Consider the following 14497-nt stretch of genomic DNA (forward strand, 5'->3'; position numbering starts at 1 on the left):
ATGGATCTTGAATCTCTCTCTCAAATTTATCTTATTATCTATATTATTTAAGCTTTATGCTTTAAGTTGAAATTTGGTACCTGTAGAATGGTTCGAGTCCCAGGGTCAATCTCAAAAATAATTCCTTAAGGGTGTGAAAAGGGAGGTGGAAATTTGTATGGGTATTCAATAACCGCTGAACCGATTTAGATAAAATTTGGTATAGAAATAGTTTGAGTCCCGGGGAAGACCATAGGATAGTTTTTATCCCAAAAAAATCCCTTAAAAGTGATAGGTAAGGTGTAGTAGATACAAACAGTATGGGGAATCAATAACCGCTGAACTGATTTGGATGAAATCTACGTCGACATCTTTGATTTAGTTGAAAATTTGAAAATACAACAACAATACTAAACTTGAATTAGAACCTAAACTTAAAGAATTATTAACCTCAGACGTCGCAAACGCACCACCCAGCCAAACAAGACATCCGCGCCACGTCACAAAAAAATCATCATATATCGTCTGTAGGTTCCCGACTATCGGGTCGTTCGGCCTGGGAACGAAATCATAAAATACCCGATAGTCGGGTTTTCGGCACTGAATGTGTTAAATTACATATTAGAAGGGATTCATTTAACATTTTTGATATTTAAACGTTTTGTCTCTGTGTAAAAAAAGAGTAATAAACTTATTTTAGTCAGGTAGGTACATTTTCGCCTAACAGCAGTAGGAATGTCCAAATTGTCCAATAGCTGCCTATAATTAGCCTAATTGTATTTTTAAACGGGCTAGCCGTTTACAAACACAATTAAATTTTGTTTTTTAAGTAGTGTAAAGTCTATTTTTTTATTCGGTAGACTAAAATGACATTTCATAGTATGGACATCATGTGTCATTTCATACTACGAGTATGAAATGTCATTTTAGTCTACCGAATAAAAAAAACTTTAGTAGATTCGTTGATGTCTTTTATACCAGACATTCAGTAAAAGCTATGTTCATAATATGTATCGTGAAAAATTTGCTAGCAAATGGTATATGTGAATATAATTTTTCATAAAAAAGTATAAGTATACAGAGTGCATCTACTTACTTATTCGACATCTTATTGCTAATGCCAACACTTGAGTTTTATTTGTCTAAAGTAGACAAAATCGAAATTATATACACATACCTATCACTATCAGATAAAGTTAATTGCTTAGTTAAGGAAAGCAAGCTATGTATACAGTAGAGTGCCAAATAGTAGGTACGACTATTAGGGTTAGTTTTTGAATAAAAACGTAGAAAAATAAAAGTAAACAAAAAGTATATTTGAATAACTTAAATATAAATCAAGTCTTTAGTAATGAGCCATCAAGTCAGTGATCACTGTTCAGGGGTAGTAGTATCCCGCGGCGTTGGGCGCCACGAGTTTCGCGGGAGCCGCGCGCGCAAACACCGGGGCGGGTGCCGCGGGCGCAGCATATGCCCCTACGGGCGCGCCGTACGCCGGCGCGGAGTAGGCCGCGGCCACGGGAGCGCTATAGGCCGCCAGAGGGGCGGCGTACTGGGCATACTGCGCCGCGACAGGACCCGTGTAGGCAGCGCTGTACGCAGCTACTGCACTTCTGTAGGCGGCAGCAGTTACTGGAGCAGCGGCCACTGGGGCAGCAGCGTAACGAGCGGCGACCACAGGAGCGGTGGCAGCCACTGGGGCGGCAGCGTAACGAGCGGCAACCACAGGAGCGGCGGCAGCCACTGGGGCGGCAGCGTACCGAGCGGCCACCACGGGAGCAGCGACGGGAGCGGCAGCGTAGCGGGCGAATACGGGAGCGGCAGCGATCCTGGCGGGAGCGACGGCAGGAGCAACAGCGTAGCGGGCGAAGGCGGGCTGCTGGGCGACGACTGGACCAGCAGCGATGCGTGCGGAAACAAAGGCGGGCTCCGCCACTACTGGAGCGGCGGCGATGCGTGCGGGCACGACGGCAGGCTCCGCCACGACGGCGGGCGCAGCGGCCACGAGCGGCTCCTTGCGCACAACGGCGTTGAATCCGTTAACTGAATCGGCAGTGTAGTCCACAACACGACGCGTGCCATCCGAGTCGATCAGCGAGTACTGACCCTGCACCAGGTCGCCGTCGCGCTGCTCTGTCTGGCTCTTGTAATCACCGGTTAGTGAGTCCGCCACGTCGTAGCCAAAGCGGTACTGCGGCAGCGGGTCGAACTCCTCGAGCCGCGCCGCGACCACGGGCGCCGCTGCTATGGCCGCGGGGGCCACGCTGCCGTAGGCGGCCGCAACCAAACAGGTGAAGACCACCAACTAAAACCAAAAAATATATGACATTTAACTAGTTATAGAATATACAGTCATTAGTTGTTCAGCTTTGATTTTGTCCAATTATTTCATCCAGATTATGTAACAGTTATTCGATATTTAGACAAGTTCAGAATTTAAAGTATAACTGTGATCCGGATGATAAACTGTATTATTTTAATTTGGTCCAATAGTCACAATCCATTTCACTTGATGCACTTTTACACGTTCACTTTATTCACACTTCACATTCCACAAATATCCGATGATCCGTACCTTGAAAGCCATTTCTTTTGTTTGATGAGATGTGCGCGGGGTTGCTTAGACCTGAGAACTGTATCCCTCAGTCGGCACTAACAGCATTTATAGCAGCCAGTGTCGCTTCGCTTGCCTCATCCCGGTCGCATCTCCAAATTTAAATATATTCAAGTACGCACGTACGAACCTGGCCGACGGGACGGCTGGACAATGCCACGTAAACAAAGCGCTACTTGTGCAACCGCCGCGCTGAGCCGCAGCGACGACACATCGCGGTCACACCGATTTTTCAGACACTCGTCAAATCACAAGTTTTTCAGGAGTTCTGTATACCTACATTTCAAACGCTGCAATCTGTCAAATGATACATGAATTATACTCATGGAAATATGATAATCAAGACCGGAAATTAAAAAAAATAATATATTGTAAATACAGGTACCTAACCACCATGTTTAATAGTAATACTGAAGTCAACATATCTACTAAAGTAATAAAATTTGTCATTTGGTATCCATTACCATACCAATGAACGTGGAAAACATCTAACATGTAAATTAATAAAATGGCTTTACCTTGCCAGACAGTAGACACTAAAATATAATAGTCATAAATCTTTTTTAACCGAGTTGTTTAGCGTAAGTGGTCTAGTTTAGGTCGCCGTGTACGTTTGCGGAGCCGTCGACATTTGGAACAGGCTTTGGACGAGACGTTACTATTACGACATGTCTAATGAACTTTACGTATGGCTACCTAAATTTGGTCACAGTATCGTTGAAGGATATAGTTATTGTGTTAAGAGCCCATGTACAAGCAAAGACTAAATTTTGTGACAACTTCGAGGTCTTCGAGGGCTGGGTGGTCAAACCCGATATTACCTAAATCAAAATATGTTATTATTCAAATAAGAATTCTCCGCATGTCACATATAGTTCTCATTTCAAAAACCCTTTTACTCGACTTATCGGGTTTGACCTCTCACCCTTCGACTTAGTGTTTAATAATGTTGCTGAAAATTTTATGAAAATTGGAAAATCAAATGGTTCTTAGTCGTCATTCGTCACACATTTTTTCATGTATGAGGCGTGAATGTACAAATGATTCTGAGTAAAATGAGCCCAAGAAGTCAATATTTTGAAGACACGAATGAAATGTATAAATTTTTTGGAAAACACTCTTTTATAATAATTTTCGAAAAATAGCTAATATCATTTCTATCTATGAGTACTGTGTGGCGCCGCTGGGGAGTATGCTCCCCAGCGGCGCCACTTTCAATACCGATTATTTCGTTTCCTATAACAGGTACAGTCATAAACATTATAGGTACATGATGTACTTTTTAGGTACATCATTTCACCATATAATTCATTGGTATTCATTATGGTGGCGCCGCTGCAGAGTAACACACGTATTTCGGAACTATCATACTCGTTATACCTACCTAAAGTAGAGTCCAGACGAGCTGGGCAAATCGACCTATTTGATCAGGAAAATAGTTGGCGCCAATCTCATCTAGCGTCCACACCACACGTACACAATTTAATCACCAATTTGCATTCCATAGATACTAACTTCGAAAATTGGCATTTTTGTGTCCTCACCTGCTGATTTGATCGGGGAATCAAATTTGCGTTTGCGTCCGCACGGCCTGATTCGATCGGACAATTTCATCTGATTGGCGAAAAATTGTCTCGTCTGGACTCTACTTAAATATTATACGTTAATGTTTTGGTTCCTTCCATGTTCCTTCTTTAAACATAATTCTTAATCAATCTAAAGAAATAAAGTTTCTAAGATTCATATAAAACTTTGTGGACAAGTAAGAACACAAAAATAGAATTTGATTTTCAAGAACCATCTAAGTACTACGCGCTACGTTAACTTCTCAAAAGATGCGTCAAGAACTTTACCTTTTTCCTAATGCTAAAAAAAACGAACTATAATGCCTGCAGATAATAAGTTCTAAATTATAAACTGTTATATAAAAACATACTTTTTTTGCAGTTAAGATATAGGTAACTAAGTAACGTTTTTTGGTCAACATCCAACTTGAAAGTAGGCCAGTCTATTTTAGGCATGTAGCAAATAATTTGCAAGCCGTTCGCGTATTTGCATTAGAATAAACGGTTTTCGAGTAAGTGTGGACTGTGGACGAGCCATAGCACAAGGACGCAAGGTCGCATACCAGCGGCGACAATGGGCATAGTCCAGCCAGTGCTGACAGCAACCGAAGCATCGTGACTGACACAATACCAAATAATCTGACCACAATCACGAAATTCACGATTCACGTGTATGGTGCATGCCTATACGCCATATCCATATGTCATGGCGGCGGTCTTGTGAAGAGAGGGGAAATGGGAATGACTTTTATATGAAAACACCTATTCCCATATTTTATTGAGTAGGAACCACGAGTTTAATTATATGTAACTACAAACATCCCTGGCAGTTATGTAGCGAAATCTTTATTGACCAAAGCGTTAGCGAAGGTCTCCATTTTAACTCGGGCAAACTGCTTTCGTATGTCCAGTGATGTTCTCCTCTAGAGGTCGCAATTCTCAACCGATTCTCACGAAATTTTGTTGATAAAATTTGGAAAGTTCAGTAGTTGGATAGAATTTTTCTGTCGTTACAGCCGGCCCTGGCCGCGAAGCCAACGTGCCAATCGCTTACGCTTCGTAGCGATCTAAACGCAAAACTGTCACTGTCGTACTAATATGAAAGAGTGATAGAGAACCACAAAACGATTCGATGGCGAAGCGCAAGCGATCGTCACCTTGGCTAGGCCGCCTGAACACGCGGTCACGCGGCAGCAGCTCATGAAAATGCGCCCGAGCGTTTTCTCGACGAGCACGCGCGCGCGCAGTCCTTCACAAGGCTGGGATGGTTGCACAACCCAGCGCCAGCGTCCAACAGAAGCGACGCCAACGTAATCGATCAAGATCATAGATGTTGCAGAATAACATTTGTAGGTACCTACTGCTATTTACCATATTACGTATCACCTACGATCAATTTAATTTTTAATCTGCTTCATAAAAAAGGAAGAGGTTCTCAAGACTCGGAGACTGAGACCGATTTAAGATTTTGATTTGAAAGGGTATGCTTTTAAATTGGTTCCATTATCTTCAAGTCAGAATCTGATGACGGGATCCGGAGAAATCCGAAACTCCACATTTTTAGATAGCTTCCCGTATAAAACTATTTCAGTATTTTTAGGGTTCCGTACCTCAAAAGGAGGAACGGAACCCTTATAGGATCACTTTTTGTCCGTCTGTCTGTCAAAGGCCCTTTATCTCGGGAACGGGTGCAGGTATCGAGCAGGTCTACGTTTATTCCGCAATAAACGTAGGTAAACTTCAACACTAAATGGAATAAACGCAACGCTAAAATTTATAGGGTACTTCCCGTTGACCTAGATTCTAGAACTATGAAATTTGGCAAGTAATACTGTCATTACTGTCTTACACTACAAGTACCTACAGAGAAAACTCTGAAAGTATACATTTGTAAAAAATAATAATTACATTTGTACGGAACCAAAGAATACAATAGTTACGGAACCCTCGGTGAGCGAGTCTGACTCGCACATGGCCGATTTTTGAAGTGAAAACTTCTTTAGCGGCGCTGTGCACTTTTTGTGATGGGGAAAAAATGTTAAACTCGCGAGAGGTGTCACGTGACCGTAAGACGTAAGACGGACACGTGACCTAATCGAAAAACTGTTACATCAATGTCACTGAGTTTTTCTTTATTGATTTAAATGCCATCTAGTGAGTTTCGCTCTAACTGGTATTAATATAACTCGAGTACTAACAGTGATGTGCTTAGGGGTTTCAAGTAATGCGACTAAATAACGCTAGATGGCGTTAACCTCAATTATACATAGTGCTGCAGACATTTTGCAATAGTGATTGAGTTTTCACTTCTGCCAGCACTCCCGGAGTGCAACCCGTTGTTTTTTTTTTAAGTAACACATGGATTTCCGCTCGAAAATTAGGTAGGTTTTGCCGAACAGACCTGTTAAATGATAAAATAAATAAATTATGAAGATCAAGAAATGATGGCATTTTAAACTGTGTACTTATACATATTATTAGTGAAGCAGGCCCATTTATGTTAAGGCCCCAGTACACAATGTGCCATCGCCGGCTACTCCAAGGGACGCAGCCATGCGGTAGAATAAGATAGCAATAATATCACTTGCTCCCTCTAACGCATAAATGCGTCCCTTGGAGTGGCCGGCGGAGTAGGTGCGTGTTCAGATATTTGTGAGCACCTCGGCCGCTCCGATATATCTGATGGCGACTGTACATGAGGATCAAATCGGTACTCTATCATTCTGAGCCTTCATTTGATGCGTATTGTACTGAACGCAACACCATATGTATGACGAGTAGGTATGACAGGATTTTACTTTCGCGTTGTGGATATCTACCTATAATTAACCTGAAACCTATGCAATTTTTTTTAATCAGCCTTATGTTTATTTTATGGATGAATTGAAAGACGTGCGCTGCGACTAGCGCGTGTCCTTTCCGTTTAATACTTAAGCATGCAAGACGCATGGAGCTTACCGAACACTGAACAGTTTACTTTCAATTGTTACAATTATCATCATGCCTTGCTCGGCTATTTCACTATCAATTGCTATTCAATGTCAATGTTAAACGGTTTTAATATACTTCCAAATAAAGAAGGTTTACAAGTAGACTGTATTTTTAGTCAGAATGACCAAGTCATTCAGTTAACGGACTACTTGAATGTTCTTTACTTAATTAGGTAGTTCTTTTTAGGTAATATAGTTCTCTCAATCCCAAATTAAGTTATACATTGCATACGAGTAGGTACCTGTCAAAATGACCACAGTGGATTCTAAAACCGACGAACCCAAACCTATTTACATCCTTGCGGTTATTTGTAAAATATTTCAAATGTAGGTAGGTACAGGTATATAATGTAAATTAATTTTTTGTCGTATTATTAGTGTGCGTATCATATTAATATGCTCTAGTGACCCCGTTCTGAGAACTATCCAAGGAAAGTGTTCAGCTACTATACCGACGGGGCGGGGCCATGCGGCGCGCACGTACTGCGCATGTCAAACAGATGTGACTCAGGCGCCGAACAGCTGACGAATTTGCGCAATATGACAGGCATTCCGCGTCAAAATTAGGTCACCGTCGGTAAGGTTCCGGTCACACGTTATAATTTCCTTTTCAGTCCTCATATCTATCTATCTAATACCTTTAAACGAGCAATTCTTGTTTATTTATTTATTTATTTATATATATATATGTATATATTTCGGGGATCTCGGAAACGGCTCTAACGATTTCGATGAAATTCGATATATGGGGGTTTTCGGGGGCGATAAATCGATCTAGCTAGGTCTAATCTCTGGGAAAACGCTAATTTTTGAGATTTTATATGTTTTCCGAGCGAAGCTCGGTCTCCCAGATATTTTATAACAAAACTGGACAAGAGCGAGCCGGACTCGCCCACCGAGGGTTCCGTACAAATTTAACTATATATTTCTTTTTTACAAATTTATAGTTTCCCTATTTTTTCCTGTACTTGTAGTGTAAAGACGTGTCCAGACGAGACAATTTTTTGCCAATCTGATGAAACTGTCCGATCAAATCAGGCCGTGCGGACGCAAATGCCAATTTGGATCGCTGATATTGATCGCCGATTATGACCAATATTACCGATGAAATGGAGGTGCGGACGCAAGAATATCAATTTGTGACTCCAATATTCGCAATTATTTACAGTTGGTACCTAAGAGATATTTTAGGCAATTAATACTTAGTATTAAGCGGGAAAATGCTGGTGCCTTCATCAAGTGTAAATAAACTAGTTTGTTTAATAGGAAAATATTATTTGCCTTGTTAAGCCTTTAAATATAAATCCTTCGAATAAATGTAGACTACAATTATTAGAGCTGTTGGCGGCCATGGTCCACACATTTATAGGCCCGCATCGAAGGTCTGATGCTAACATATGACTTGATATGACAATATGTAACAAGTAGACGAGCGGGTGTGGCTTAACCAGTTAATCACCAATGGCTGGACACGGCCAGTCACTTTTAAACACGGGTCGATCTAGTCTAGCAAGTTAGTTATTTTCGATACAAGTGCGAAAAAGAGGAAATTCGAAACGAGTGGCGATAAATTAAAACACGACCGAAGGGAGTGTTTTAAATCGACACGAGTTGCGAGTTACCTATTCGCACGTGTATCGAACAACGTTTTACAGTACATATGGCACTTTAAAGTTTCGACATACACACGAAAAGTGCTATTTTACGCACTAGTGCGGTGCCCCATATGTACTGTAAAGATACTTACGAGTAGGTAGTTATTAGTTACTCACTAGTTACTGAATATTTTAGGTGCCTGTCCAAAAGTCTAGACACGCGGCCAGCCAAGTTCAAAGAAAAAGGAACTGGCAACGCAGCAACCGTGTGTAATATTACACGAACCATTTCGAGCTACTTTTGACCCCTTCACAACTTGAAACCTACTTAACCTACACACATGAAATTTGGCACATGTAGTCAAGTCCCTTAGCTTGTACAAAATACAAAATTTCATAAAAATAGCTCAAACAGTTATTGATAAATTAACGTTTAAAAACCGGCATTTTTGTGACTGACTGACATATAGATCAAAAACCTAACCCACTTCCAGATGACCTAGAAACTTGAAATTTGGCATAAAGGTAGACTATTAGGTGTATATAGAGGGAAAAATCTGAAAACTGGAAATTATTGACATTTCGATGGAATTTTTTTTATTAATACTTATAGACCAAAAACCTAACCCACTTCTAGATGACTTACAAACTTGATATTTGGCATCAAGGTAGCAAGGTAGCAAGGTGCATATAGAGGGAAAAATCTGAAAACTGGAATTTATTGATATTTCGGTGGAAAAAATAATAATTAATACTTATAGACCAAAAACCTAACCTACTTCTAGATGACTCAGAAACTTGATATTTGGCATCAAGGTAGACTATTAGGTGCATATAGAGGGAAAAATCTGAAAACTGGAAATTATTGATATTTCGATGGAAAAAAAATAATTAATACTTATAGACCAAAAACCTAACGTACTTCTCGATGACTTAGAAACTTGATATTTGGCATCAAGGTAGATTATTAGGTGCATATAGAGGGAAAAATCTGAAAACTGGAAATTATTGATATTTCGATGGAAAAAAATTTATTAATACTTATAGACCAAAAACCTAACCCACTTCTAGATGACTTAGAAACTTGATATTTGGCATGAAGGTAGACTAGCTATTAGGTGCATATAGAGGGAAAAATCTGAAAACTGAAACTTTTTGACATTTCGATGGAATTTTTTTTATTAATACTTATAGACCAAAAACCTAACCCACTTCTAGATGACTTACAAACTTGATATTTGGCATCAAGGTAGACTATTAGGTGCATATAGAGGGAAAAATCTGAAAACTGGAATTTATTGATATTTCGGTGGAAAAAATAATAATTAATACTTATAGACCAAAAACCTAACCTACTTCTAGATGACTCAGAAACTTGATATTTGGCATCAAGGTAGACTATTAGGTGCATATAGAGGGAAAAATCTGAAAACTGGAAATTATTGATATTTCGATGGAAAAAAAATAATTAATACTTATAGACCAAAAACCTAACGTACTTCTCGATGACTTAGAAACTTGATATTTGGCATCAAGGTAGATTATTAGGTGCATATAGAGGGAAAAATCTGAAAACTGGAAATTATTGATATTTCGATGGAAAAAAAAATATTAATACTTATAGACCAAAAACCTAACCCACTTCTAGATGACTTAGAAACTTGATATTTGGCATCAAGGTAGACTATTAGGTGCATATAGAGAGAAAAATCGGAAAACTGGAAATTATTGATATTTCGATGGAAAAAAAAAATATTAATACTTATAGACCAAAAACCTAACCCACTTCTAGATGACTTAGAAACTTGATATTTGGCATCAAGGTAGACTATTAGGTGCATATAGAGGAAAAAATCGGAAAACTGGAAATTATTGATATTTCGATGGAAAAAAATAATTAATACTTATAGACCAAAAACCTAACCCACTTCTAGATGACTTAGAAACTTGATATTTGGCATGAAGGTAGACTAGCTATTAGGTGCATATAGAGGGAAAAATCTGAAAACTGAAACTTTTTGACAATTAACCGCGCGTTAGCGAGGGTTTCCTTTTCAGCTTAGGCAAACTGCTTTCACGATGAATACTATAGTAATTTCTGTACAAAAATGAATGATATCCCAACAAAAACATAAATGTGAAATGAAAGCCAAGTTCAATAGGTATTAAGAATATGTGTCGTTGTTGACTCGCCGACAAAAGAATTGAGATCTATATGGGTGCCAAGTTCTATGCTGTGTAGAAAATCCTGAAATTATAAAGGATTTGTCTTGGCTAGTTTTTAAAAACAAACCAAATTTTTGAAAAATAACTTAGATAAATATATATTACCTATATGCTTATACGTAAAAACTAGCCAAGACAAATCCTTTATAATTTCAGGATTTTCTACACAGCACAGAACTTGGCACCCATATAGATCTCAATTCTTTTGTCGGCGAGTCAACAACGACACATATTCTTAATACCTATTGAACTTGGCTTTCATTTCACATTTATGTTTTAGTTGGGTCATGTTTTCTCCCTTCCTTTCAGTAAGATTTAAGTACCTACTACGTGAGCCAAGTGAGAGCTTTTACGATTTAATAATCCACTTTACAAATACATATCTACTTATTTAGGGGTCAAAAATCGTCAAAAATAGATGACGTAATTTATGAACAGCCCCTATTCCGTCCGTTAGCGCTTTTCTCAAACAACGAACAAAATTGATAAATTCATCGACAAAACAGCGATTCTTTTAGTTTCAGCAATCAAAAGCAAATGGTACTTTTTCCTACCATTGAAAATCAAATAAATATACCTACGCTCGTGGATGGAATAGTCCCTATGACGCAATTAGCCACATTCACCTTCGAAATGGAATCTAAATTAAAACGTAGGCACCATTGCAATTATCTACTATATCAATTTGTATGTAAGTGTTAAGATAGGTATTTCTATAAGGGTATGTACAGTCACGTATTACAATGACGTGGAATAAATTCTGGAGCCACAAGGAAGTCTAACATACCCTTAAGACTAAAAAAGAAAATTCTGGACTCATGTCTCCTACCTTGTCTTTCCTACGCAAGCCAAACATGGATATATAATGCATACACGAAAAGAAAAATTACAACTTGTCAAAGAGCCATGGAGCGGAGCATCATGAACCTAAAACTTAGAGACAAACAACGTCATACGGCTATAAGGGAAAAGACTAAAGTTATCGACGCTCTATCACATTGCAAGAAACTAAAATGGAAGTGGGCGGGCCACGTGGCACGAATGAATAACGAAAGATGGACTAAGAGAGTCACTACATGGGCGGGACCTCCCGGTAAAAGAAAGTCAGGCCACCCACTGGGAAGATGGACAGAAGACCTAAAAAAAGAAAAAAAAAAGTAAAAAAGTTTGCCAGCGACGACTGGGTAACAATAGCCCAAGACAGGGAAATGTGGAGTAAAATGGAGGAGGCCTTTACTCGTCAAGAGGTCCTTAATAATACAAACTAAATTATTGAATAGAATTTTAAAATTTAAACTTGCATGTACATTAGTTTGATAATATTTAATTTAATTTAATAATTTATTATTATTTAATTTAACATGTATATTTTTATTAAGGAATTAAATGGCTTAAATAAATAAAAAATAATGTACAGTCACCATCAATAATATGTTACACAACGAAGGGCGCGGGCGCGAAAAGATCTGACACGAACTTATTTGTAGAGGCATAAGAGCGTGTCACGTATTTTTGCAGCCCTTGAAGAGTAACAATTATTGCAGGTGACTGTACTTATCTAACGGAGATATAATGGTAGCCAAACTTAGCATATGTATTAATTAGCGAGTATGTTAGATACCGTGATATGATATCCAATTACAATTTCAACATTGAAAAAAGTTAAGCACGTTAAAATATTGTTTACTTCATATACCTACGCAACACCTTAATCGCTAGTAAGCCTTCGTGCTTACTATCCCATTAATAACTGTCTAAAGCAGCAGGTTACGAGCAACTATTCTTCTATTCCTTATCACCGGTCATCTCCCGACAGGCCCGGGCCGTCATTCACAACGCTTACCTACTTCCACTACGCTACAGACAACCAAAGCCTGACGTAGCCTGACTCGTACCTTTTATAATTTGCGGAACATTCTCAAAAACGCAAGAACATTCTCGGAAGTTTCAGGAAACTTACACGATAATTTAGAACAAGTTTCTTTGCAGAAAGATTGTAAGTAGTAGGATTTTTTCAATAAAGTATTATTATTAATAATATTATTTAACACATAAAGAGACAGGTAGAAGGAATCTATATATATAAATGCAAGTGTCCTGACTGACTGACTGACTGACTGACTGACTGATTCATCAACGCAGAGCCGAAACTACAAAAGCTAGAAAGTTGAAATTTGCACACTAGGTTGCATTTGTAAAGTGTACAAGAGATAAGAAGCGATTTTGAAAAATTCAACCCCTAAGGGGGTTAAAAAGGGGATGAAAGGTTGTATGGGGTTCAAGTTTTAGTTGAAGCTAGGAATTTGAAACTTTTAGAAAATGTATTATATTATAAAACAAGAAAACTAATTTCAGCATTTTCGAAAATTCATCCCCCAAGGTGGTGAAAAAGGGGTTGAAAGTTTGTATGGAGATCAAATATTTTTGTGAGTGTGGGACTTGAAACTTTGTATATGGGTATATTATTATAAGACAGGAAAAGTAATTTCAGCGTTTTTGAAAATTCATCCCCTAACAGGGTTAAAATGGGGTTGAAAGTTTGAATCCATTACAAATGCGTTGAAAGTTCTTAGAAAGGTATAATAGCCGATTACAAAAAAAAAGTAATTGCGACGTTTTAGGAAATTCAACCCCTAAGGGGGTAAAAAAGGGGATGAAACTTTGTTTGGGAGAAAACTAATTTCAGCGTTTTTAAAAATTCATCCCCCGAGGTGGTGAAAAAGGGGTTGAAAGTTTGTACGGAGATCAAATATTATTGAGAGTGCGGGACTTGAGTCTTTGTATAAAGCCATATTATTAGAACTCAAGAAAAGTAATTTCAGCGTTTTTAAAAATTCATCCCTTAAAAGGGTTAAAAAGGGGATGAAAGGTTGTATGGGGTTCAAGATTTATTTTAAGCTAGGAATTTGAAACTTTTAGAAAATGTATTATATTAAAAAATAAGAAAACTAATATCAGCGTTTTTGAAAATTCAGCCCCCAAGGTGGTGAAAAAGGGGTTGAAAGTTTGTATGGAGATCAAATATTTTTGTGAGTGTGGGACTTGAAACTTTGTATATGGGTATATTATTATAAGATAGGAAAAGTAATTTCAGTGTTTTTAATAATTCATCCCCTAACAGGGTTAAAAAGGGGTTGAAAGTTTGAATCCATTACAAATGCTTTGAAACTTTTTAGATAGGCATAATAGCCGATTGCAAAAAAGAGGAATTGCGACGTTTTAGGAAATTCAACCCCTAAGGGGGTAAAAAAGGGGATGAAACTTTGTCTTGGGGTGCAAATTTTATTTTAAGCTAGGACCTTGAAACTTCCCAAAAAGGTATTAAATTAAAAAACAACAAAACTAATTTCAGTGTTTTTAAAAATTCATCCCCCGAGGTGGTGAAAAAGGGGTTGAAAGTTTGTACGAAGATCAAACATTTTTTAGAGTGCGGAACTTGAATCTTTGTATAAAGCCATATTATTAGATCTCAAGAAAAGTAATTTCAGCGTTTTCAAAGATTCATCCCTTAAAATGGTTAAAAAGGGG

General features: G+C 38.4%; 2 protein-coding genes across 2 annotated transcripts in view; one reads left to right on the forward strand and one right to left on the reverse strand.

Moving 5' to 3' along the window:
- LOC134647343 (S-adenosylmethionine sensor upstream of mTORC1) overlaps positions 1-14497 on the forward strand; it is a 111335-nt gene that overhangs the window by 37381 nt on the left and 59457 nt on the right. The window lies entirely within an intron of this gene.
- On the reverse strand, positions 1275-2758 carry LOC134647364 (cuticle protein 18.6-like). Its single transcript, XM_063501701.1, has 2 exons — positions 2555-2758; positions 1275-2284 (listed from the first exon to the last, which is right to left on the reverse strand). The coding sequence occupies exons 1-2, from the start codon at positions 2564-2566 to the stop codon at positions 1358-1360; spliced, it is 939 nt and encodes a 312-aa protein (XP_063357771.1). The 5' UTR covers positions 2567-2758; the 3' UTR covers positions 1275-1357.

Source organism: Cydia amplana, chromosome 1 (genome assembly GCF_948474715.1).
Source record: "Cydia amplana chromosome 1, ilCydAmpl1.1, whole genome shotgun sequence".
Taxonomy (NCBI): Eukaryota; Metazoa; Arthropoda; class Insecta; order Lepidoptera; family Tortricidae; genus Cydia; species Cydia amplana.